The sequence below is a fragment of the Fukomys damarensis genome, unplaced genomic scaffold (genome assembly GCF_012274545.1).
Source record: "Fukomys damarensis isolate Sample0158 unplaced genomic scaffold, DMR_v1.0_HiC HiC_scaffold_35, whole genome shotgun sequence".
NCBI classification, from domain to species: Eukaryota; Metazoa; Chordata; class Mammalia; order Rodentia; family Bathyergidae; genus Fukomys; species Fukomys damarensis.
The window spans coordinates 5,702,583-5,729,282 of record NW_022900947.1 but is presented as its reverse complement, the minus strand read 5'-3'; the positions used below and the strand labels follow the sequence as shown (position 1 = coordinate 5,729,282).

Below are 26,700 nucleotides of genomic sequence, written 5' to 3'. Positions count from 1 at the left end.
TTGTTTGTTTCTGCCCTTATACACTATGTACCCGAGATCTAAAATATTTTGAGGATATTCCTATCATTAGCTACCGCCCCAGAATCCTGAGAAATAGAGCAGAGAAACTTTGCTGCTCATAATTTTGTCCCAGATGTTTAACAGAATTGCACTAACTCCTAGTTGAAAGCTAGTGCTTTGTATAGCCAAGAGCTTGGATGTCAGAAGACTGAACAGTGTTGGCGACAGAGTGTGGCAGTTGACCATCGGCTGGCATTTTTACCTGCAAAGAGCTAGGCTTTCACAGGGAGAACAAAACCCAGATATATATGCTGTTGCTTTCATTGGTGCCAGAAACGGGTGCAGTTTCATTTAATTAACCCAAAGGCTTTTGCCGATAGCACAGTCTTTGAAGTGGGATGTGCCCTGCATAATTAGACTTAGCTCTTAGCACCTGGAACTTACATTGACAGTGCTGACCGCAATACAAAATGAACCAGAAAATTGGAGCCAGGTGTGAGGTAAAACTATGGATGAACAATCTTGGTGATACTATTTTTGTGTTCAGAAATGCACATTGCTGTTTTGATTGTCTTATAATCCTCTTTCTCTTTATGGAATTCCTTACAGTACTCCACACAACTTTCTTGCTCAGTTCAAATTTCAAAAGTAATCAAATTTCTATACTCTTCTTTCTAGCTATAGCTCACTCTCGATCATTAAACAAATTCAATAGAGTGTAAGCCCAACCAAATCTGAATTTCTATGACTGTAACTACAAAGCAACTCTAAACTCTCGTCTTTAAAGGTAAAGAATTAGGAAATGTGTTTGCTGACACGATATAAAAAGAACGCAGGCTGATTGATTTATTCCGTATCTAATATTTGCCCATATTAAGAAAGAAGAGCAGCCAGCCTCTCTTCACCTTAGAAAACCAACAATTCTTCTAGCGTGTTCATTAAAGTATGGCGTGCTTTATAAATGTAACATCAGACCATGACCATTGACCTTGACCCTGGCTGGAACTGTACCCAGCATGTGAAATTCTAACATTCTACCAATTCTACCATTTCCTTTAGTTCTACCTTCTTGCTGAGAAGCCACAATGTGCAAGAAAGAGGTAAGGCCGCTTAAGTAAGAATTGTGAAATTAACAGGTAAGTCATCATGCCATGATATTCCTGCATTGTGACTTTCCTTCTGTGTGGCTCAGAGTCGCTGAGCTGATGTGCATAGGTATAATTAGCTCATTTTCATTGGCTGATAGCATTTCACTGGGTTAATTTGACATAATTTTAATTCATAACTAAATCTAATCACAGAGGTCATTTCCAGTGGTGTTATGAACATTACTGTAGATGTCTTCCTGTGTATACCGGAGGGTCATTGCTCTTTCTAAAATAGAACTTTCTAGGGATATGCTTAGGCTATGTATCTGTTCAGCTGCCGTAGATGTACTTTTCAAAGTAGACAGGTCAATCAGTCACCCACAGGTTATGAGTCCCCTTTAGCTCTCCTTCTTCTCTGACAATGTGTATGAAAAACCTTTAATGTTTCCCACTGCACTGGGTGCAACATAGATTTATCTCAGAAAAATCTGTGAAATGAAAAAACAATACAAGTGATCTCTCTTGCCAATTGATTGTAAAGATTAAACCCAGGGTACCATGTTTGCACAGAGGTCTCATTGTTGTGGTTTGGATAGGAACTGTCCCCCAGTGGCTCACCTGTTGGTGACAGGCAACACTGTTCTGAAGGGGGTCTTTTGGGAAGCAACTGGGTCATGAGGACATTAACTTCACCAATGCATTAATTCATTCATGGATTCATAATTGGATGGTATTAGTGGGAGGTGATGGCAACTCAGGAAGTGGGCCCTAAGTGGAGGAAATAGGTCACTGGGGCAAGTCCTGATGAGACCCCTAGCTGCCATGAAGTGAGCAGCTTTGACCTGAACCCTTGCGCTCCACCCCCAGGACGACCAGCTTTGCCTCAGGCCCACAGCTACGGGACTAAGCAAAATTGGCCTAAACTTCCAAAATCATCAGCCAAAACAAATATTTCATCCTTTTACGTTCATTTTCTTAGGTGCTTTGTTGTACTGATGCAAAGCTGACTAGGGCAGCAGATAGATAGTGTCATGTAGATATTAGTGGTGTGTTTGACATATTAGCATTGTTATGCCCAAACTACATCTTCTACTCTGTATTTTGCTCTCTATTCTGTATATTCTATATTCAGGTCTAGCTCTGCAGTCTGCCTTTCAAGCCAGAAAGGAGAATTTAGGCCTGAAGGAAACAGACTCTGTGGAGTGTAATAGGGAGGGTGAGGACCTCTGCTGATCAGAGTCCCTATTCTGCCTTTCTCCCTACCGTATGATCACCTGGAACAAGTTATCTCTTTGCTTTATAGATCCTCATCTACAAAATTCAAGTAATAGTTCATACATTAATAGCATGCACCTTACATTAATAACACACACAGAGTTGCTTGACATAGAGTTGGTAAGGTATATGTTTGATTTGATTTAAGTTTTTATTTTTTGTACAGACCATTGAACCCAGGGCCTTTACACTGAGCTACACTCCTAGCCCTTTTAATTTTTCTGTTGTTTGAGGTAGGGTTTCACTAAGTCACTGATTTTTCCCAGGCATGTGCTGCCCTGCCTGGCGTCTTTATATCCCTCCTTCTTTTCTGCAGTCCCAGTCCTCCTCCCTGCCAAGCTCACCTCAGTGGATTTCCAAGTTTCCTTGTTCCACATCTGCCTCATGACATCCGAGTCTTATGATGTTCTAACCTAAGTCCCAGGTGATAAACTCGTTTCTCTTAATGCATAAACGGTGACTAGGAGTTTCCAAGAGAAAACTTAAAAAATGAACAAGAGAACTGTGATTAACCCAGGGGACTCCATTCCTAGGAGCAGTGCTAAAACTCAGATCTGGTTCATGAACATGAAACACTGAGAACCCGGGCAGAAAGTCCAGGTGCTGAACAAGCCCAGAAAGGGCATCACTTCAGTGGTGGGTGTTGGGGTGGGGTGGCATTGAAAATACACTGCAAGCAGAGGGGAGCAGAGAAAGAGGGATCCAGAGTTTTAATTTGAAAGATGAAAAGCATGCGCACATGCAAAGTAAAGAGCAATTGAAGAATAGAACAGAAGTGTTGGTGAAGGGAATGGCCTTCTCCAACATGAGTCCAGTCGACATCCTAGGGCTGTGTGTAGATTTTTGTACTGGGGTCTTTTACACTGTCCTCCTCTCATCTTAGAGAAAGCAAGTTTCGTTTTAGAAGCCCAGAATGAACAAGTCAAATGTCTTGGCCTATTGCTTCTTGTTTTAGTCAACAGATATTTACCAAACAGATGGTTTACACCTAAAATTCGTCTGGACCCTAAGAATACAGAATAGAGACAGCCCCACCCCTCTGATTAACTTCTTATGTACCTGCGATGCTCCTCCATCAGCTTACTACTGAATAAAACGTCTTCCCTGGATGACCAATACTGGCAACATTAGATATGCAGAAAGTGGCTCTCGATCTCTGCCCTCAGAGACTTCTCAGTCCACTAGGGCCTCTAAAGCCTCTTGATTTTTATTTGAATTCCTCAAAGGTGGGCATTCACATGGAACACTAAAAGCTACATCCTTGCAGATATAGAAATTATTATCCTTATCTTGAAAATGAGAAAAGAATTTTGGAAAACTTTGCTAGATGTGGTTGCACATACCTATAATCCCAACTTCCTGGAAAGCTAAGGCAGGAAGATCCCAAGTTCAAGGTCAGCCTTGAAATATGGAGACTCTATCTCAGAACAACAACAAAGCCAATTTAGTTATTTTGAGAATTTCAGTCATTATTTGATAAACACATTGGGCTCAGTTCTCTGAGAAATGAATTCAAGCTAAAGTAGGAAGAGCCCAAGCAAATGAATCTTAAAACAAAGAAACAAGGGGTCGGGGATTTAGCACAGTGGTTCTGCCACCTGCCTCACAAGCACAAGGTTCGGAGTTCGAGCCCTGTACCAAAACACACACACACACACCAAACATGTCAGAAGAGGGTCAAGAAGTGCTCAGTTATACTCACAATAGTGACAGCATTACTCTTTAATTTGACTCTTGGTTTTGGGGATTCCACCCATGGTTGGCTGGCTTCCAGGAAGAAATGGCATGATGAATGGATATGGTGGAGAAGATCTGCTCACCTCATGGCATCCAGGAAGCAAAGAGAGAGGGAAAGAGCATGGAAGGGAGATGCGTCCTCCAAAGGCTCCCTCCCAGTAACACACCTCTTCCAACCAGGCCCCTCCTAACAGCACACTGATGAGTATACACACCCATGGTGTAATCCCTTTGCAAAAGCCCCACCCCTGTACACAGGAGATTTTTAGGGTACATTCTAGATCTAAAGCATAAAATTAGCAACACACACAGCCAGCTTATGTGACATGACCAGCAGGGTTTGGGGGTCAGAATGTGTGCTAGGAGCATTAGCTTCATAAGAGTTTTAAAACATTAGCAATTATTGATAGTATGATTTTACAGCCCGTGCCTAGTTATTAGGCTACCCCTTTCTCATAGGATACTGATCACCTGCACCAGCATTCTTCCGTTTATTTGCCAGTGTCTTCATGGCTGTAAACTTCTCTTTTCCAGGTAGGAGAATCATACTTCACAGGGTTATAAAACTCAAATGTATGAAGAACTTTCCGAAGTTTAACTGCTCCCATTATTTTAGAATGAAATCAACTAATTGCTTTTAGTGGAACACACGCTTAGAATTTCATTCATGCATTCAACAAGGACTCAACGAGGCCTTCCTAAGGATATTGTTTGACAGTTGTTTTGCATTTTGTTTTGTTTTGTTTTGTTAACTCGTTCTCTGAGCGGACTACAAATGCATAAATATTTCCAAATGATCTTTTTAAAGTAGAACTTTTTAAATATTCAAGCAGTGCATGGGGGGTTGAGAAATAATAGATCAGTTGCCAAAAGTATCATGAAAAATTCATAATCACTGAGCACTACTATGAATGAAGCACAAACTGAGTGATATGAGATGCCTATAATGGTTGTTTTCCTCTCTCAGGAATGTTCTTACTGCTTCAACCCATGTTGAAAAGATAGTTATGGCCTATGTGTATAGGCTCACTATAATTTAAATGAAGTTTTAATATCTCTTTTATGTTAAGATATCTCTTATTAGGATTACCTGGTTTGTAGTTCCCCATCCTCTGACTTGTGCTTTCTCTGTACCATTCTACATTACATATGCAATTAGCACAACTCTGGAATTTTTAAATCAACCTACATCTGATTGTTAAATGCTAAGTGTGTACCTTTGATATTTATTGTAATTACTAATATTTTAAATTATTCTGTGCATCCCTCTGACTTACCTACTTTTCATTGACTTTTTAGTTTTTTCCCCCATATACTGGATTCACCTCCACATCCCTCTCCATTTTAATCTTTTTTGGAAGATACACATTCCAAAATTATTCTCTGTTTGTTACCTTTAATATTTTAAGTAAAGGTATGCTTGAATTTTTAAAATCTGGAGTTCCTTCTTTCTTCCTAAATGACACAGAAACTTAAATGGTTTGAGGGTGTGGATTCTGCACCACTTAAAGTTAAGCTTTATTATTTATAAAAGTCTAGAAGGAGGGTTGTCTTTAGCATTGTTGCTATTTTTGAGATCATAAATTGGTAAATGAAATGTAATAGTAAAATAAATGCAATTTAAGCTTATAAGTGATTGGTTTTATGCGTCAATTATTTTGATGCAGACATACAACCTTTAACGGGTCAACTTAAAAAGCCACAATCACTGGTACCATTAAAATAGAACTTTGAAAGCATCAGTAGTACTGTTTGGTTCTTCTCAGTAATCTTGGAGAGAAATTTGGCTTCTTAATGTAAAGAAGCAGAATACAGACATACTCTAAGTATTATAGTTACTGGTATGTACATTTTTGCTCTTTTGTGTGTGTGTGTGTATATATGTGTGTGTGTGTGTGTGTGTGTATGTGTGTGTGTGTGTGAGATACCGGGGATCGAACTCAGGTCTTTGCGCTTTGGAAGCAGGCCACCAAACCGCTGAGCTAAATTCCCGGCCCTCGGTTTTGCTCTGTTATGTAATATTTATTTCATCTCAAAATTGTATCTGGCCTAAAGTTCTTAGAAACTACTAACCAGGATTGTAAGTTCAGTTGTATTTTTCAAACTGTATAGAACTCAGTCATTATACTCATCACTTCTTTTCCATTTTATGTTATTTTTGCCCAATACTTTACTTACACAAGATTATTTTACTCTCAAGTTTTTCTTATTTTTAAGCAGTGATTCCTCCGTAAACTACTAACATACTTACAAATAACTTCGCTGGGCATTTCTACTGGTACCTCTCTCCATACTCGAGATCTAAATTTCATGAACTTTAACTTGTATTCATTTTCATTAGGAGAACAGACAATATATTTATTTGTTTGTTTGTTTATTTATTTGACATTGTGGGTTGAACCCAGGGCTAAATCCCCAGCTGCCCCTCCCTTGTTTGGGGGGATTTGTTTGTTTTTATTTAGAGACTGGGGTCTTGCTAAGTTGCCAGAGCAACTTAAGATCCTTCTCCCTCCGCCTTCTGAGTAGCTGGGATTACAGACAAGTGTTATAATGCCTGACTAGAAATACTTTACTTTGATTGACGTATGTAGAAAAATGACATATACAAATTCCATGAGGTGGCGGCTTAAAGCTTGGGCGCCAAGTGAAATCCAAACCCTATCAATGAGCTCTTTGTGTTCTGTTACTTTATCATGCACTGCTCTATTTTGCATTTGAATTCATCTTTTCTTGGGTGTTATTTTGTACCAGCACGCAGGGAACAGTTGGAAATAATGGTTCACAGACTAACCCAGTTGCCAGTCCTAACATATATGCGTCAGATGGATTTCCATTGCTGTGGTAAATACCTGAAATCACTTACAAAGAGGAAAAGGTTCTATTTTGGCTCAAATCTTAGCAGTTTAAGTTCATGGTCATGTGGCCCTGTCTTTGGGGCCTGTGAGGAAACAGAACCTCATGCAGCAGGGCCCCTGAGAAACACAAAGACCTTACTGGCATCCTAATATGGTATCCTAGGGCATTCCCCTCATAAGCTGACTTCCTAAAATTTTTTCCACTTCCTAACAGTGCCATCAGCTGGGATCAAGTTGTGGACTTAGGAGCTTTGGGAGACATTTAGATCCAAACCATAGCAATATGTTATTATGTAATATTTTAAAAATTGCATTTGCAAACACCGCCACCAATTTCATCAGAAGAGTCTTACTATTGGAACACTGTTATGTTTCAGTGGCAGTGGCAGACTTTCCCAAATTCCACTTTGCACTTCAACAGTCTAAACGTTCAATTGGCAACAAACACTGCCCTTTGTTTCCAGTGAGTATCTAGCTCACTGTCTTCATTTTTAATTAAATATCATCTAAATATCCAAGTCTGAATAGGCTTAGTTATTTTACTTTCAGGATTTTAAAGGAACGGGAGGGAGACAGGCTGAGAGAATAATACTGTCATGTTTAAGTGTCTTTCCTCCTCCAGTTCAAAAAGGCAGCGTGCAGTCCTGCTCCCCCAGCAGATGCCAGCCTCCAGCCAGCTGTGGCCCCACTGAAAGCATCTTGCCCTCTGCAAACACCGGCTGGAGAAAACCTTTCCCCCCAAGATCTGCTGTGAAGGTGAGGCAGACGCTTCTCTGCCAAGTCCTTCTGCGCGCACTTAGCACTCCACTGACACTTTATTGAGCGCTGTCCAAAAGAACTTCATTAAGAATGGTGTTAAATGTCTCTCTCTGGCAGTGTATTATTTGGGTTTTAATATTTCTAAAACAAATTGAGAGACCAAGTACCTAATGCCATGCCCCTCATTCTTGCTAACCACGTGGTTGACTTTGACTTTTCTAAGGCTCCAGGGTCCGTTATAATAAGTAGGGCTAACACCACCTGTCATGCCAATTGCACAGAACTGGAAGAAAGATGGCTTGGGATACTGAGTAAAGGACTTTGTAGAGTGATAATTCAGTACTAGGATCCTTGGAACCCAGTGAAGGAATTGCAGGGCCGTGGTACATCTCTCTGATTGTCTTTCCTGCTGTCTGTTATGATGGATTTTATAATCAAAATAATTTATAACCAATCATCATCCATATAAATAAGGCAATACAGCATATTAAGAAAGTCAGCTCTACTGCTGTTCTATCACATATGGCTCCGGGAGAGTGGCATGAAGACACTCTAAGTCGTCACAGATCTCTCCTTCCTGCTGTTTTCATGGTGACTAAGGCAGCACAGGCTTCACAAATGATATATATCCCACCTCGGTGAGATTTGATGGGCACAGATTCACAAATCGTTGATAGGTGGAGGGCTTGTTATCCATCCACAGTGATGGTGAGGGGACCTTCCCAATTGATGGAGCACAATTTCTGGTTGCTCCTTACATGGAGAATCTCTCACTCCCATCAACTTCAGAATCCCCAAGTGGCAGTTAATTTCTCTGTATTCATCTTCTCCTAGAATTAGTGGGCATCTTCAGGTTCAAAGATGAAACTTCATGAAATATCTATCGCAAATGAATCTGTGATTGGACACTGGTGGAACATAAGTAAAATTTGAATTAATACATCCATAATCTGTATCCGCCTTTGATCCTAAAATACTTTTTATTGAACCCATGCTGTAGGGTGTTCAGCACAATGAGTGGTACATTGGAGAACACAGCCGCCAGGTAGTTGAAGAGGCCTTACTGCAGGAGAGCAAGGTAATGATTTCTACAGGGGCCATTGTCACTGTTTCTGTAGTTATGTTTTTCTGCTCATAAGTCACATGATATAAGAAGCAGCATGCTCTGACACAGTGATGACTGCATCATCTTGAATTTTCTCAATACTGGAGGGTTGTACTTAAAAAGGAGATGTAAAGGCTCAAGATGCATCTCAGTGGTAAGTACTTGCTAAGGATGTGGAAAGCCCTGGGTTTGATTCCTAATTCTGAATAAAAAAAAAAAAGTGCAGGTATTTAAAAATGGAAAGTTTGAGATGTAGGACTTGGTTCTGTCGCTTACCAGCTGTGTGAATTTCTCTAGTTCATAGGTAATTTTACCTATCGATTTCTTTATTCAGTGTGGCAAATGAGGCATGAAGGTCACAATGGGTGGCACCTTCTGCTTTCTTCAAGTTCCATCTTCTTATAAGAAGACTTCCCAAGCTACAGTTGGGTATTCAGTCTTACTTCTCAGGGAAGGAGTAGGGATCACGAAGGCTGCAATAGTCAGGCTATGATAGGTTTTGCCGCAGTAACGAACACCACAAGATCTCGGTCATTTGGCGTGACAAAATGTCATTTCTTGATAATTCCATGTTTAAAATCCTCTTTTGGGAGGGGTTAATCCATGCTGCTGGATGGATTATCTCCATGGTGAGTTTCTAATTTCGTACTCAACCTCTTCACACATCCTCTCAGAAGTGACATACTTTGCCTCCACTCATATGTCATCGTCCCAGTTCACATAGCCAAACCTAACTTCGAAGGGGCTGGGAAAATATGAACCTAAGAGGTGAGCAAAAGGAGAGAAAAACTGGAATACTTTCAGTCAGTGACTATCACAACCATCATCACCAAACAAACAGTTATTAAGGGACCGCTGTGTGCTGAGAAATATATTAGGCTACTTAGAAGTGATAGAAAGTTTTTCAAGACTGCTCCAGTGTCAGAATTTCTATGCAGCTAACCAGTAGTCATTGTCGAGTGAGTAAAGATGAAAATGAATGAGTTCGTTAGTTGCTGAATAGCTAAGAGGCCTCCGATTATGTTTAATAAGTTGTTCCTCAGAATTGAAATTGAAAAAATAAATTTTATGTCCACAATATGAGATTAAGTGGAGGGTATTGAGATAGAGAGCTCATCCTCTGCTAGCTGGGTACTTCGGATGTGATCACAAAGAGGATCTTGACAAGAGGAAGACAAAGGGTCAAAGTAGGAAAGGAGACCTAACAGTGGAAGTGGAGGTCAGACTTGTGGGAAGCCAAGGGCCAGGGATTGTGGTGGCCTCTAGAAAGTGCAGAAGTCGTGGAAATAGATTTTGCCCATTGGTTCAAGCCCAGTGAGATCGATCTCAGGTTTCTGAACCCCAGAACGAAAAGAATAAATTTGCTGTTTCAAGCAGTTAACCTCACGGTAATCTGTTATGTCCTCAGCAGGAAGCTAACACAGTTGTCGGCAAAGCATCTTCGACTTATTAAGGGTAAATGAGGTTATCCCGTCTCCTGGATGAGGAGACTGACGCTAAGCCAAGGTCTCCACCTCAAAGAAGACGAAGTGGCACAGCCCGTGTTCAGAAGCTGCCTTTTCACAAAGTCTCAGCTGCCTGTAGCCATGAACGTTCTGTACAGCCGGACAGGGAGTGGTGGGTGGCTGGGTGATGCCTCGCCCCAGGGACTCCCCTCGCTGTGTCCACAGAGCCTGCCCGGTAGAGTGGCAGGCACAGAGGGGGTGACTCCGGCTTGGGTCCCCCTCTCGCACTCCCTGCCCAAGGCACCCTTGCATTGAGGGTCTGTTTCCCATTGGCAAAGCGGCCCTTGGAGGAGCTGCATGCAGGAGCCCATGTGTGGACCACGCTAGCAGAACAACACACACGTGACGCTGCTCTCCCCTGGGTGACGTTCAAGTGTCCAGTGAACGTTCCTTTCCCTCCCCTTCGTGCCACTTCTTCCCAGAAAGCACTGGGAAAAGCGATCTCTGCTGAGTAGCTTCATACCTCCTTTCCATGGACTCCTTTTCGGTTTGTCAAAACGTGTTTCCCATTTATGAAAGATGTCTTCGTTTAAATTGCAGGATTGCTCAGCTCTGTTTTGACAAATGTATTGCAGACTTGAAAATGGTAAAATCAAGCTTGGCTGTGAGTCTTGGCCGTCCCTCCCTCTCCGATCTTTGGCAGAGGTTCATGCTGTGACTGCACATTTTAGGAAGACTCAAACTCCCGCAGAGTTCCCAATCATGCTTTATATCCTCATGGGCTGGTGTGTTTAGTGAGTGAGAATTCAGGGCTGACTTTAAATATCCCATGTATGAAGTGAGAGGCTTGAGGGCTTACTTAGTTCTTAGGCCCCAATCCCTTAGCTATAAGATGGGGATAAAATATTCCCCTCAAAGTTTATGCAAAGATTAAATGAAATAGTGTAGGCAAACTCTTAGCACCTGAAGGAGTTCTCTCAATAAACCTTAGCTGCCCACACGGTTGTACTATCCATAGAGTGTAATAAGTTAGTTATAAAGTTGGTTATTTATACTAGTATATAGCATTATTACCATTGTGATTTATATCAATATCTGTATCCATAAATATCAATAATTATAATATAGATAACACTATAAATATTAACTATAAATCATATAATTACATAGAAGTACTACATATAACCATATAAATATTAACTGCCGATTATAAGTACTAGCTGGGTGGGACATGCCTAAAATCCCAGTGGCTGAGGCAGGAGGATTAAGAGTTCAAGGCCTGCTTGTGGCTTTTCTCAGGCTCCCTACACCCAGACCCCAAAACAGGAAGTGTGTGAACAATGACAGATTCCAAGGAGACTGTGGAAGGGGCAGGAAGACAGCTGGCCTGTAGGTGCCAAGGCCATCAGCCTGGAGCAGTGGTACCTGTGGGAACTCAGGAGCCAGGGGCCAGGAGCCAGGGGCCAAGGGCCAGTCCGGCGCGGGACAAGCTGGCACATTTGCCCTGAACACCTGCTACGGCTGTAGGCTACACGCCCAGGTCAGCAGGAGGTAAGGGGAGATTTGAGAGAAGGCAGCTCCATGGTCACTTGATACACTGCCCAAAAAGGGAAGAGAACCGCACTCATACCAACAAGCAATGAAAACCTACTGAATTAAATTCAGTCAACAACTGCTCCGCTGAAGGCCACACACTTGTGGGCTTCATCTGTTGCCTCTCTTGGAGCCTGACTGTTTCTCCTTTTGCTTCAGGACGGAACTTTCTTGGTCCGAGACTGTTCCACCAAGTCCACGGCAGAACCGTACGTCTTGGTGGTGTTTCACGGGAATAAAGTGTACAATGTGAAGATCCGCTTCCTCGAGGGGAACAGGAAGTTTGCACTGGGGACGGGGCTCCGAGGAGATGAGGTGGGTATGGCCTTACTGCTTCCCTTCCCAGGCCGCAGACAACAAACAAAGTTGCCATTGAGTCCTAGAAACCACAGGTCAGGAGAGATGATGCTTCACTGGAGGAGAAAGTGGCACTGCACGCTTCCATCTCACTTTGGCTGCTTCTGAAAACTCTTCCTGCAAAGGCATCCACATCCCACCTCCCAGCAGACCTCTTGGAAGGTGATCCCCGTGCCACCTCCAGGGTCCACCCCTAGCTGGACTCCCACCACAGGCATCTCTGCTAGTGTGAGTCCTGCATGGCATTGTGTCCTTGCAACAAGGGGGAGCTCAGCAGTGCCCTCCGGTGCTATTGTCAGGGTGACCACCCACGGCACCAGTCTGCTGGTGGGTAAAAGAATGAGCGAGTCACACCACCCACTGACAACTGTGAGTAAACTGGTGAGAAAGGAGACATTTCCTCAGAAAATGTCTGCATTATCTCCCCTTCTAATCTCCAACAACTCTTCGAGGTAGTGGTCATTCCTGTCTTAGATGTAGGGAAATTGAGGCCAGGACAATTAAACCAATGACCAAATACACACAGGTAGTGATTGGGAAGGGGACGGAGAGGCTGTGCTTTCAACCTCTTCATGAGAAAAGAAGAAAAGGAAGGCAGGCAGGAAAGAAGGACGGGGAAGGAGAAGGAAGAGAGAAAAAAGAGGAAGGGAAGGGAAGTGAGTTAGCTCAATATGTACTAAGGATGTGAACTCAGACAGATTGCAAAACTTCTCCCCTCAACTGAGACTGTTCTTAGTCTCAACTGGATAATCCCACGATTCCCGTTCACCATCTCCGTCATCAGTCTCCCCTCCGGCATCCGTCTCACCTTCCCTCAAAATTCACAAGTTAAGTCTTAGAACCTAAGACTCGAGTGTGGCTGGGTCTGGACAAAGGGCCTCTCAGGAGGTAATCAAGGCTCCGTGCGATGAGGAGATGGCTCTCTCATGCAATACGACTGGTTCCTTTACAAGAGCAGGAGCCGGGCGCAGCGGACATAGGGAGAGTCAGAGAGAGAGGACTCCAGAGAAGCCAACCTGCCCACCCTTGGGCCTTAGACTTCTGGCCTCCTGCATGGGGAAGAAATAAATGTCTATTATATAATCCAGCCCTCACAAACTAGCATAGCATAAAACCAGAATTTTATAACTACTGTTCTCCAGTGCGTACGGGAAATGGAGACCACTGCCAGGGCTGGACAGGGATGTATGTGAAAATCCTATCTGCGGGCTGCATGAAGAGTCAGCTCAAATCCAGGGTTCCGCCCAGAGCCCTTTTCTGAGCACACACGGCTTAGGGAGGAGTGGGCAGCACTGGCAAGGCCGAAGTGGGGCCAGGTGCCTGCCTTTGCCGCAGCCGGGGGTGTTTTGGCATGAATGAGCGCTACAGTGAATACACAGATCACTACTTGCATCAGCTGGTCAGAGCTACCCTCGAAAGGTGTTACATCAAAGCTAAGGACACGGCTGGCCAGCTCTTCCTGCTGTGGTGAGGATGCGGGCAAGTCAACAACTATGAAATACTCATCCTGGGACACACGAATCCCCCAGAATACGTTAGCTGCTGTGCTTTCCTCATCTCCGGTGAGTCCGTCTCACGACTAGAATGCAATCCCTATGGCTAGCAGCCTTGCCAGCTCAAGCTCCCTTCCTATGGTTCCCCTCAGCTCACATGGTTTCTCATTTCTAAGAAAAGCTTGACATGGTTCTCAAATGCTCATATTTAAGCGTTCCTTAGACAGCAGCATCAGCCGGGGCTGTTTGATTTGCTCTTTCACTCCGTCCTCGAAAACACAAGGACACACTGTGGAGCCCTTTTACTGGTGAGGACCCTGACCCTGTAACACAGTCACAGCTTTTTTTTTTCCTACGCGCCACTCTCTGGTTTGCTAATAAAGGAGAGGAAGCACAGTGACACTGTAATTACACCTCAATAGCATTTAGTCAGTCAGGCTGTCAGCCACTCATGGACTGCCCTGGGAATAAGAAGCTGTCAACAGAGGCAGCCCAAAAGTCCACCCTCAGCTTCCAGATGAGCTGCTCCAATTATTGTCACCAAGGGCCCTTCAGGAGCCCAAGGCTATTTTAAGAAACCCCTTTTCACATTTACCCGTAATTATCTCTTCTTCGCCTCCCCCAGCTGTGAGTTTCCTCCCGTGTATTTGAACAGGCACCATTTTGTGAGTTACCAACCAGCAGCTAATTTGGTCTCCTGAATCCAGAGAGCCACCTGTGAGGCTGGTGCTGCCCGCATCTCCGTATGACAGCTGGGGAAACTAAGGCACAGAGACGTTAAGGAACTGGTCTCAGGTCACAGCTAGTCAATGGCAAGGCTGGGATTGAAGATACTTGGCAAAAATACAGGCTCCTTCAGAGTCTCAAACTGAAATCAGGACAAAATACAGCAAATCCCCCATTTGGGTGAACAATGCATGGTGAAGAGAAGGAATATTTAACTCAGGGTTTATTGCTTGCCGGCCTGGGGAAGAAACTGCAGTTTGCGAGTGGTTCTTCCTTTCTGCAGAAGGAGCTGTGCCTGTGAGTAGCAGTGAGAAGGCTGGGTCTGGGCTCTGACCCTCCTGCCTTTCACAACTGGAAAGAACCTCACATCCTCATAAGAATCTAACTGATACAGCAAGGTTCTGTTCAATGCAAGCCAACTAGCACCGCCACCAAAGAAATAGCGTCCTCATCCATTGCGACAGGAAATGCATAATGACAAAGAGGGTTTTCTGGGACTATTTTGAATGTGCCTTTAGCTCTCTTGCAAACTTCTGAAGTTGCCTGCACAGAGGAGACAGCAGCACCCTGAGGTGGGAGCTGTTTGATGTGAGTTGAGGAGATGTAGCTGCCTTGGCAGGCGCACAGCTGCAGATGTTTAATCCCACTGTAATTGAACCTGGAACCTCTTTCCTCAAGGCCCTGTGCCCCCTGAATAGGGAGAACCCTGAGGGCTGCAGAAGAAGCCCAGGCTTGGCCCCGGGGAAGGCTAGGAACCCACATCCCTCATCAGCACACAGAGCGAGCCAACCCACTCCCTACTGTGTTACTTTTCTCTCATTGATGAGACAAAATACCCAAACGCCAAAAGTTGGAAGGGAAAGGGTTTATTGGGCTTATAGTTTGTAGAGGTGTCACTCCATAACCACCTGGCTCCAAGAAAGGGATGGCAGGGCCGGGAATTTAGCTCAGTGGTTCTGCCGCCTGCCTCCCAAGCAAAAAGACCTGAGTTTGATCCCCCTTACCAAAAAAAAAAAAGGGGGGGGGATGGCAAACAGGCATTGCAGAAGAGAAACAACATGGCGTACACAAGGCAGTAAAGGCAACAAGGGACTTACCAGCATCTTTCTGCCCTTTTTATCTTCTTCAGGCTGCTTAGGGCAGGCAGCACTCACACCCTTGATCCTAGTGCCCTTGAGCCTAGCATTGTACCATGAACAAGTCCAGCACCACACATTCTAGATCAAGCTTATGACCACATGAGGCTTTGGGGGGACAGCTGGACCCAAACCATAGCACTTGTCCACAAGCAAAGGCTGTGAAGCCCTGCTTGGCTGCGTGGTACGGTGCTTGGGTCATTCAGCTGGCCAAACTGCTAGAAATTCCTGCCTAACTTCAGATTTAGGGATTTCACCCTGGATTGGTCTTCTGACACTACTGTCATAAATTATCACCAACTGGATGGCTTGGAGCAAGAAATTTAATCTCCCATGGGTCTAGAGGCTGGAAATCAAAAGTCAAGGCTATGGCAGAGAGTTGCTCCCTCTGGGGGTTCTGGAGGAAAACCTGGCGGCTACAGCCACCCTCAGCTTCCTTAGCTTGTGGCCACCTCTTTCCAGTCTCTGCCCCTGTGGTCACAGTGCCTCCTCTTCTGATTAAAATCTCCCATTGCTCATTTCTTCTAAGGATACACACAATTCCTTCTAGGGCCCACCAGAATGACCTGGGATAAGCTCCTCCCCTCCAGATTTTCACTGAATTCCATTTTTTACCATATAAAATTACATTTAGTCTTTTAATATATAAGGGAGTATTTCCAGATTCTGGGATTAATATACAGACATATTGATGAGAGGTACAAGCCAGGCCACTATGCTCAATGACTCATTTCTTGGCCATCCATTGATTTTATGTCTACATTTTATGCATGCTCCATTCAGGAAACAGGGAATGGATTAGGGAGAGTCCCTGCCCCTAGGGAATACCTTAAACCTCTGTGCCTGACTCTGCACATGTGCACCTTGGCAGCAGTGACCGTGACAGGAACCTGCTTTGGGCCACCTGCTGCTGCCACCAGCCCTGCACTCAAGATGATGGTTATGTCTGTCTGCATTTCTGTGAAGCTCAGAGAAGAGAGCAGGGTCAACTATCAGACCTTTCCTTGCTAGGCGAGTGTTTATGATAAGTTTCTAGAGCTTCTAAGGGACATTTCTGTGCTAAATTAAACTTTAAGGATACAAGACAGAGATGAAGAATGGACCTCAAGTTTCTCAGTTCCTGTCTGCTTCTTTCCTCCCTCTCTCTGCCTCTCTCCCTCTTTCTCTTTCTCTGTGTCTCTCTCGGTCTCCTTATGGTACACCTATGTGTGTACCTGACCACATCTATTTACTTTTCTGGCAAAAAAAAAAAAGATACCACTGCCTACACTATGTATCTAAGATGAATACAAAGGGTTTAAACAGACTTTAAGAGCTAATATTAGGATGACATTTGCTGCCCCCTTCAAACATAATTAATATGAAAACAAGAGCTTAATTATAATCTTTTTTTGAAAATCTCTTTAAGGCAATATTCTGCTGTGGGCACATCCCTAGCCACCAATAATAATAAGTGACAACATGATTAATTGCACTTGCCTGGCTTCATGCTACTTATTAAAATTATAATTTCAAATAAAATATCATCCATGTAGCAGATGATTAAAACAATGAATACTGAACTCATTATTTGAGAAAAACAGAAATAAGAAGAAGAAACAAGCATTTTCCCTCTGAAGACTGACACCAAAAAAGGAGATTTCCCTTTAGCATTGTGAACCAATTTTGTGAAAGAGCTGCACATGAAAACTTTCTTTCTATTAATCAGTTTTTGTTCACGTATTAAGGAAGAGCAAATAAAATTGCCCTTGGTTTGTAATTGCACCAACCCCCTTTCTCCTGAAAGCTCGCAGTGATAGTCTATAAACTTTTCTGTAATGCATGCTCTTGCAGGGTTTTTGTTTTTGTTTTATTTTTGTTTTTTGGTTTTTTTTTTTTTGCGGGGAAACAGGGTCTCACTGTGTAGTTGAGACTGACCTGGAACTCACTAGGTAGCCCAGGCTGGTCTCGAACTCACAGCGATCCTCCTGCCTCAGCCTCCCGAGTGCTGGGATGACAGGCGTGCCCCACCGCGCCTGGCTTCGCAGGGTTCTTGACAAACCTAAGAAGAGAGAAGGAATAGTCTCTGCTGATGCTCGCAGAGGACCCCTGTGTGCGGGAACGTGGGTTATGCTTTGTTCTAAATGCTTCTATCAACCCCACTAATCCATCGAAACTTGTCAGGAGGCCCTACTGTTACTGTCGCTGTTCATGGACAGAGAAACTGGAACCCAGAGAGTGTAAGAAATTTGCTCCAGGTCACACAGCTGATAGGAGCCTTTGAACTCAGGCACTTAAACTATGGAGTAATTCGCTTACGACTACCTGCCGTGGTGAACGATTATTGTCTCCGCTGGACCGTTAAGAAACCACCTCACCTTAGCATCAAACCGGAAGTCTTACGCAGCGTACACCTAGTAAGAATGGTGCTAAGGTCTGAGTACGGGTGATCCCCAAAGTTGTATGGTGAAATCTTAACCTTCCAAGGTAATGGATTAGGAAGTGAGGCCTTTGGAAGGTTGGGCCCTCATGAATGGGCTTGGGGTCCTTATCAAAGAGACCCCAGAGAACCTCATCCTTCCCACCACACAAGATTGGAATGAAAGGGCACTATCTATCTAGGATGTGGGCCTTTACAGACACAGATTCTGTGTTGATCTTAAACTTCCCAGCCTTGGAAACTGTGAGGAACAAGTTTCTGTTTTTTATAAGCCATCTAGTGTATGATATTTTGTGGTAGCACCCTGAACAGATGGAGACAGGCTGAAACATATGTTATCTGGTTGAAAACTGTTCCCCAGAGCAAGTGTAAGGCCAGCAGAGGGAAGGCACTTGCAGCCTGAATCAGCTCCGCTTTGGTAGGAAAAGACAAAGCCGAAGTCCAGTGTTTTGGGGAGAGGGGAGCTGTGCTGGCTCCAGGGACCAGGAAGGATGGGAGTGGAGCGGATGGACTGGCTCACGGCAAGAACCCCTCCTCCAGTTCCCTGTCCTGTTTCTGCCGCACCCCCATGTGTTGTATACTTGCTCTGTACGCCCACTGCCTGGGAGAAAGGAGGTGTCCTGCAGCTGCTGAGTTCTCGGCTTCAACATAGTGCTCCCCTAACCAAAAGGAACGTCACCGGGCAGACCCATGCAGCCCAGGGAAGGCTGGGTGGGTTGCCGAGGGTGTTAAACTGGAGTTCTTCACTTTCCCACGCATACACCTCAGTGAAAGGATCTATTTGCACAGCAAATCATTGTCTATCCACGCCCAGAACAGAGTGATTTCCAGGAGGAGGACAGGGATCTCAGTGATCTCGTTCCTTGCTGGGTAGCCCTGAGGCCTTCCAATATTTCTGCACCTGCCAGGTCCTGGGCAGAGGGAGAAATGGACAAAACTATCTCAGAATCAAGTCTCTCACTGCAGCTCCCTTCCCTCAGACTGTGCCGCCCTCTCCCCTACTGGATGGGAACACCGGAGGTCATAGCCACAGTTCGGTGCTGAAATGGAGAGAGGCTCTGTTCCTGGCCCTACTCCCTGTCTGTGCGATTCTGGGCCAGTTAATCTGCTTCTCTGGGCTGCAGTTCCCAATAATTCTACCTTCCCAGCACCTCACAAGCTTGTGAAGGAGGATCAAAGTTGTCTTAAGGCATGGATAGCAGGTAGAGCAGGTTCTTCCTAGTTACCACCCAAGATTTCCCTTCAGGAACATATCCAAGAATTACCCTCTGTGCTTCAGATTTCCCAACACCCATTCTTGTCCATGTTTCACTTTTAATATCTTTTAATCCCCTGTGTCTGCTTATTTAGAGTCACACATAACAGGAAGTCCAAGTTTATACCCTGGACAAAGAACTTCCTGGTTCCCCTAGATTTGAGATAAGCTTACTTTTTTATTAAATCACTGTATCTCTCCATCTGTATCTCTAGCAATGTGAAATCTGCAGCCACTTCATTATTTCAGAAGAAGCCCTAGGAAGAAAGCCAAATTGGCTAAGGATGAGTAGCCCTGTGGCTGTCACCGTTCCTTCCATGGGCAGTAGGACTCATTAGAATGGAGGACACGTGGGCAGAAGCTCCACATGGGCACTTCCAACCAATTCTCTAAGTTCAAGCCTGCCTCATCTCCGTTTGGGTTGGTCACGGTTAGGGGCACGGCTAGGGAGGCAGCGGGATTCTCACGGGGCTGCTTGCTGCTAATTAACCCATCTGAGTGGCTTCGGATGGGAAGGTGGTGGTGGACCATGACCCATGCAGTCTTGATTCTGGGGAAGGCTCCATGGATAGGAAAACGAGATTTCCACAGGCTCATTTATCTTCCCCGGCCATCCTCTCATTCTTTTCATGCATCCTTTAAGGGCTTGTCCGTCACACCCCTGTAAAGAAAGGTCACTCCCTGACAATGCAAACATCAGGAGGTGAGTTCATCTGGTCTCTGAGTGACCTAGAGTATATAACAGCAGATGAAAATATGTTAAAAATCATTCACATTCCTTTCCGTGTTTCAGAAGTTTGATTCCGTGGAAGACATCATTGAACACTACAAGTATTTTCCTATCACACTCATTGACGGGAAAGACAAGAGTGGCATCCGCAGGGAGCAGTGCTACCTCACTCAGCCACTGCCTCTTGCCAGACGCTTCTCGCCTTGGTAGCCTGGTTGCTGTTTGTCCCTGGCTCAGTGGAGTCCATGTTTATATCGTGTTGCATTTATTTCAGAAGACTACTGCGTGGCTCTTCAAGCGATGACTTTGTTGACTTTGTATAAAAGAATACTGTTCCGTAATGCAAACTGGGAAATCAGTCATGATTTTGAAAGTGGAAAGCACAGAGGAGATACTTGGAACCTGCAGAAATTAAAAACCAGGTTTTCCAAAGTATTTGCTAAACAAAAAGCTGTAAACAGGGTCCTTATACTCACATTACAGATGAGCAGCAAGGTCACAAGATGTCGGCTGGTGCCACGCGCTTGGAGAGATTCCCCACCCTGTGCTCTCTGCAGCACAGAGAAGCCTCCCTGAGCTGGTGCCTGAAGGTATTTGGATGATTCGTTACACCAGAGATGCTGCCACATGTGGGCTCTGTCTTATTTGTGATCCTGGAAATGTGGTTAGAGGGAAGGAATATGGAAAGAGAAACAAGAAAATTGGAGAATATCAACTTAACACCAGAAATTCGAAGTACTCTCTCTCTCTCTCTGTGGTATGCATATTCTGCTTACAGTAACTTTAAGCCAAATGCAAGTAGCAAATTCACAGAAAGGAACTCAGCACATGGTATCCCAGTCCAACCGGAAGGCAGTTAGTGTTGACTCTTGCAGAAAGCTTACAGAGGGATCTACGGGTAGCATCTACCTTTAAGATGAATATTTTATTGTTTCTATTTTGTAGTACAGATGAGCAAGAGGAGGTTCGATGAAGTTATTGATCTACTCAATGGAAGAAGTGATCCCAGACTGTAACACATCTTGCCTGGCTCCTTGTGAGTGCGACTTCATGGCCATATTCTGTGCCCTGTGGAATTTTACAGCCAAGGGAAAAGATTAAGAGAAACAGTTTGAAAACACAGACTTCTCCACTTTAAAACAAATAAATTCTCATAGTGGCATAAGTTTGGTAAAAAAAAAAAATACAGTTGAAATTAATGGTGCAACATGATTTCAAATGTTACTGAGGCTTAGAATTCATGGAGTATCATGAAATTGGAACTTTGACACAGAAATAAAATAGAAGTGAAAGGCAAGCAAATCCAACGAGACCAACACAATGTCCAGGATTTTCTCTGAAAGAGGAGACAGCGAGCTCTGTGGGAGGAGATCTTAGCATCTGCCGACCAAGCACCTGTTCCGCGTTCTTCAGAGTCAGTGGGAAGTCAGGTGTCTGGGTTGAACGAGGAAAGTTTTATGAAGAAACTGCTTTCTGCAGCGGGATAAAGAGGATGATGAACAGAGGCAAGCAGAGACGGAAGCAGGGGTAGAGTGTAAGGAAAGCTTAGGTCTAAGCAGCGGCTCTGGGAGAGTCTTGGCTGACCCTGGGTGAGTTCCGAGATTATCCACAGCAGAGTCGCACACTAGGCAGAAATGGTCAGGCCTCCTCAGCACCCCTCCATGCTGAGTTCAGGACTAATGTGGAAGAAAACATGTCTTTCAAGTGTGTGGCAGAGCCCCAGTGTGCCACCCAGGGAGGCATTGGCTGACTAGCTGCTCAGCAAGTTCTCCTGAGGGAGACTCAAGCTTCCCTCTCCGGACCTACCACAGCAACGTTCCTGGTTCCTGTTCCCTGCTTTCAGTGTTGATTGTAGAAAGGACATTTTGCTGATAACAGGTTATTAAGGAACAGGATACATCAATTTCAACTCTGTTCAATCCTGATGAGTTCTGTAAAGCAGACGCTCCTAACACAATTTACAATTGCAGAAATTGTGTCTCACTGGCCCAAATCTTACAGTGACATGGCTGTGACAACCAATGCTCTCATACATACTTCTAGTTTCTGGCTATCTGCTTTATTGCATCTGATATGGAAAATGCACCAATAGGATTTTTGCAGGCACAAATTCCAAACATTTCTTCTCTCTTCAAGTATTGTCCCATTTTCAGTCTAAAGGTGTCACTGGATACTCAGCCCCAACAGTGTAGTGGAATTTTCCTTTCATGCACTCATAACATCTCTGCATGACAGATATCTTCTTCTGAACTAAATGATGCCCATCCTGAGTCTGTCTCGGGCACCTTTGATGAAGTATCGGCGTGGTACTTGTTTGCATGGTACACTTGTATTCACTGCTAGGTGCTGTCGTAGGTGTTGGAAATGAAGGAGTGAATAATTGAGACAGACAGGTGCCAAATAAGATAGATGAAGCAATCCAAGGTGTTTTCCCATCACCCCGTCGTATTTCCCTTTAACTCATCACTGAGTGTTTATTGAGTGAGAGGCTGACACTAAATGTTTTATGAACCTCTTCTGAGATCGTGTCAAAAGTCCTCAATCAGGACATTTAAACATTTTCCCAGCTTACAGAAAACTTTCTCTCTTGGCAATGTGCGTATTTGAATAACACATAATAGCTGTAATCAGTTAAATCTTCTAATTATTAAGAAAAAATCAAATTTAGTCTACTGTCCAATACAGTCAATTATCGTGTGCATACACACATTTTTATAAAATAATCTGTATTTCATACGATTAGTATATTTGTGTATTTATTTTTATCCTTTGTAACATTTGTTCTAGCTAAGCACGTTTGCTTTTGTAGAACATTTATGATTTATAGCTGTGCTAACTTGAATGAAAGCAAATATGTAATTAAATGTTACAATATTTTGTGGGACTGAGTGTTGAAGAAGGGAATTCAATACATAGTTTAATTTTCTTTGTTCCATTCCATCATAGCTTTAAAGCCCCTTTGAAAGCAGACTTAGGCCGAATGTAGGGGAAAACAATCTGGGAGAGTTGTTTGACCTATGAGGCCTGTGCCCGCTAGAGAATGGGGAGAAAGGTGGGGACCGAGAGCTCAGAGCCAGGCAGGCAAGACGCAGGTGTAACAACCATCTCAACAGTGTACGGCAGCATCTCAGTGCAACTCCGGTTTGCACTTCCCTGGTCACTAGTGACTTAGCCACCTTTATATTTATCCGTGGAGAGGGAGAGAGAGGTGGGAGAGGGAGGGAGGGAGAGAGGGTTGGCAAGGATGTAAATCGATTAGAACCTTTTACCTTGTTCATGGGAATGCCGAGTGGTATAGCCACTGCGGAAGGCAGGACAAAATAATGCCAGGGATTTAGCTCAGCGGCACAGCGCCCACCTGGCAAGTGAGAGGTCTTGAGTTTAATCCTTGGTAGCAAAAAGAAGAAAAGAAATTCAAAATAGATCTACCATAAGATTCAGAAATCCCACTTCTGGATGCATATCCAAAAGAAGTGAGATCACAATCTTGAAAGATATCCTTTACAGAAGTATTCATAAAATCCAAGATATGAAACAACTGAAGTGTTCGCGAACAAGTGAATAAATAAAATGTGTTGTTAGCACACAGTGCAACATGGTTCAGCCTTAATTCAAAAGAGGAAAGCCTTTTATTTTTTTCCCCTGTTAAGTTTATTGGTACATTTAAAGCAAACCATACAGTTACATTTATCACTGGGATCTTGTGCCTTTACGTGATATGTCTTGGTTCTTATTTTTTCGCCTACCCCTGCCCTCCCTTCACCCCCTTCACTTCCCTATTTACAAAGACCTTGTTTCCATTTTTTCCTTTTTTCACATAGGACCCCCTTCTATATGTAACAACACAAGTGAATCTGGAAGACATTATACTAAGTGAAATAAGCCAAACATGGAAAGAAAAATACTGCATAATCTCACTTACATGTGGGATCTAAAATCATTAAACTCAGAAACATTGAGTAAGATGGTGGTTCCCAGAGGCTGGGGGAAGGGGAAATGAGTTGTTCCACGAGTATACGAGATAAATAAGTTCTAGAGACCTGTTATAAAACATCATGCCTGTAGTCAACAGTAATTTACTATATACTAAGAATTTGTTGGGGCTGGGGGTTTATCTCAGTGACCGTGCCTCACTGGTAAATGCAAAGTCCTGAGTTTGATTTGCGGTACAAAAAAAAAATTGCTAACAGAGTAGATCTTCTTGTATTAAGCGTTTTTCCCACAAGAAGGTGAGGGGTTGGGGTACAGGAGGAAACTTTTGGAAGTGATGGATATGCTCATTACCTTGACTGGTAAAGGCTTCACAAATGCATGTTTTTTTCCAAACTCATACAGTTGTGCATATTTAATATATGCTTTTCCGTATTAGTTGTACCTCAATAAAGCTGTTTTAAAAAAAAGAAGACACATGTTACCAAAATTATGCCGTGCAGAATAATATATTTGGTAGCTCTCTGCCTTGGGCCACCTCAGTCTTGGGAGGCAGGAGTGGACGCATGGGGAGGTGCCTGGACTGAGACACTTTCCCCAAGGCTGTGCCGTTATCCTGGGACTCAGTGAAGAGCTGGGACTTGATGAGGGACCCTGAAACTATTTTCCCCTACTTCTCAATTGATCTTAGAGAACTCCTGTCCCAAGGAACTATTATTCTAGGCCTTGAGGAATCAAATCAGTTGATCTTAGAGAACTCCTGTCCCAAGGAACTATTATTCTAGGCCTTGAGGAATCAAGTGGCAATTTCAAGTAAGGGAGAAAATAAGATAGCATCTGTGGGAAAAAGGTAGATGATTTAAGTGGTTCTAGAAAAACTGACCTACCATTCAGAAAAAAAAAAAAATCATTTCTCTATCTTAAATCATATACAAAAATGTGTTCTCTGTGAATCAAATAACTAAAAAAAACAAAAACAGCAAATTTTAAATTGAGCCTTGTGTTTTTGTTTCACAATTTTTATGACTTTGGCATAGGGAAAGAGTTCTTAAAATGAAAACATAAATCCTACAGAGATAGGTTGGCAGGTTCATTGTGCCAAAATTTTAAGTGTTTGGGAAAGTTGAACAAAGTCACAAAGCAATTAAACAATCAATACGGATGAGCAAAGAGTATAAATAAGTAATGCACCCCCCCAAAAATGGAAAATTCTAGCCCTGTAAGCCCAGACATCCAATCCTTCCTGTTTGTGTGGCAAACAAAACTGTCCAGTTATGGAACTGTCAAAGTTAATCTTGTAACAAAAAGTTCAGTAGGCTGGGTGGAGGGGTTGAAGGGAGGGCAGGGGAATGGGGAAAAAAATAAGAACCAAGATGGATTATGTCAAGGTGCAAATTTCCAACGATGGATGTCATTATATTGTATACCTTAAATGTAGCATTAAAATTAAATTTTAAAATATCTGAAAAGTGTGGGAAATTGGCCTCACTGTTTACCCATAAAGGTTGGTAAAGAACTGGAATAAAAAGAAGAGTAGCCACTATAAGCATGGATTATAATCAACCACTCCTTCCCTAGGAACCAGAAGTTTACTTAACCAAGCTTTGTTGCAGCCGTTGAGAAAATATACCTCCAAGAAATATTTCAAATTGGGCCTTTAAGATATAACTGAAACACTGTGAAGTGAACACTCGGTTGAAAAATGGGGGGTTTCAGTGAAAGTATCACTCCAGTGTTTGAAACTCCAGCCCCACTTACATACTTGGCTCCCAGAAAGAACAACAGGATGGCTGGGCATGGTGGCGCACACCTGTAATCCCAGCACTCGGGAGGCTGAGGCAGGAGAATCACTGTGAGTTCGAGACCAGCCTGGGCTACATAGTGAGTTCCAGGTCAGACTCAACTACATAGTGAGACCCTTAAAAAAAAAAAAAAAAAAAAAAAAAAAGAAAAAGAAAAAGAAAAAAACAGTAGGATGGTAACCATCAATCAACAGAGCAGCACAATTCTGATACAAATCATGACATTTGCTGGTCCCCAACAAGAGCCAGATCCTCTTTTGTCAGGCCACCATGAAGCCACGCACGGACAATGCACTCAAGTTCCAATCCACATTTTTGTGCATCATATTTATGAACAGCCCTGGAGAAAAGCTTCTAATATGAAACCAAACCAAAAACTATAACCCAGAACAGAAATAGAACTCAAGGGGGAGATATAATACAGGATATTGAAGAAAACTGCAAAAAGTATACTTAATATCCTCAGAGAGATGAACCATTGAATTCATGAGGTATCAATAAAATACTAGTTAAATAAAAACATTCACAAGCAAATATGGAACATTTAAAAGGAAAAGTAGATAAAACTATAATGTTTAGTACCTGACTATAAAAAACATAAGAAACAAAAAGGAATGAGCATTATAAAACCAGTCAGACCTAATTGCCATTTACACTTTACAAAAAAAAATATTAAAAATATATTTTTTTTCTGCGTGAAGCTAAAACAGGCCTCAATAAATTTTATTCGTTTATTTATTTATTATTGTACTGGGGATCGAACTCAGGACCTTGCACTTGTGAGGCAGGTGGCAGAAACACAGAGCTAAATGCTCAGCCCAAGCCTCTATAAATTTTTTAAAGAGTGAAAAAAATAGTTTATAGTCTCTAAACCAAAAACAATGTAAAAAATTAAATCAGAAATTAATAAAAAATACACAAATTAAGCAATAGATTTCTAAGTTACTCATGGTCAAAGAAGAAAACAAAAGGAAAATTTAAAGATATCTCAAAAT

General features: G+C 43.1%; 1 protein-coding gene across 4 annotated transcripts in view; it reads left to right on the top strand.

Moving 5' to 3' along the window:
* Clnk (cytokine dependent hematopoietic cell linker) overlaps positions 1–22,559 on the top strand; it is a 189,887-nt gene extending 167,328 nt beyond the window's left edge. For all 4 annotated transcript variants that reach the window (XM_010641849.2, XM_010641846.2, XM_019210328.2 and 1 more), the window contains 5 exons: positions 1,060–1,100; positions 7,578–7,711; positions 8,715–8,792; positions 12,017–12,172; positions 20,037–22,559. In XM_010641849.2, the coding sequence (XP_010640151.1) occupies positions 1,060–1,100; positions 7,578–7,711; positions 8,715–8,792; positions 12,017–12,172; positions 20,037–20,183 (556 nt within the window). In that variant the 3' untranslated portion in view covers positions 20,184–22,559. The remainder of the gene's footprint in view (positions 1–1,059; positions 1,101–7,577; positions 7,712–8,714; positions 8,793–12,016; positions 12,173–20,036) is intronic.
* Positions 22,560–26,700: the final 4,141 nt, after the last annotated feature.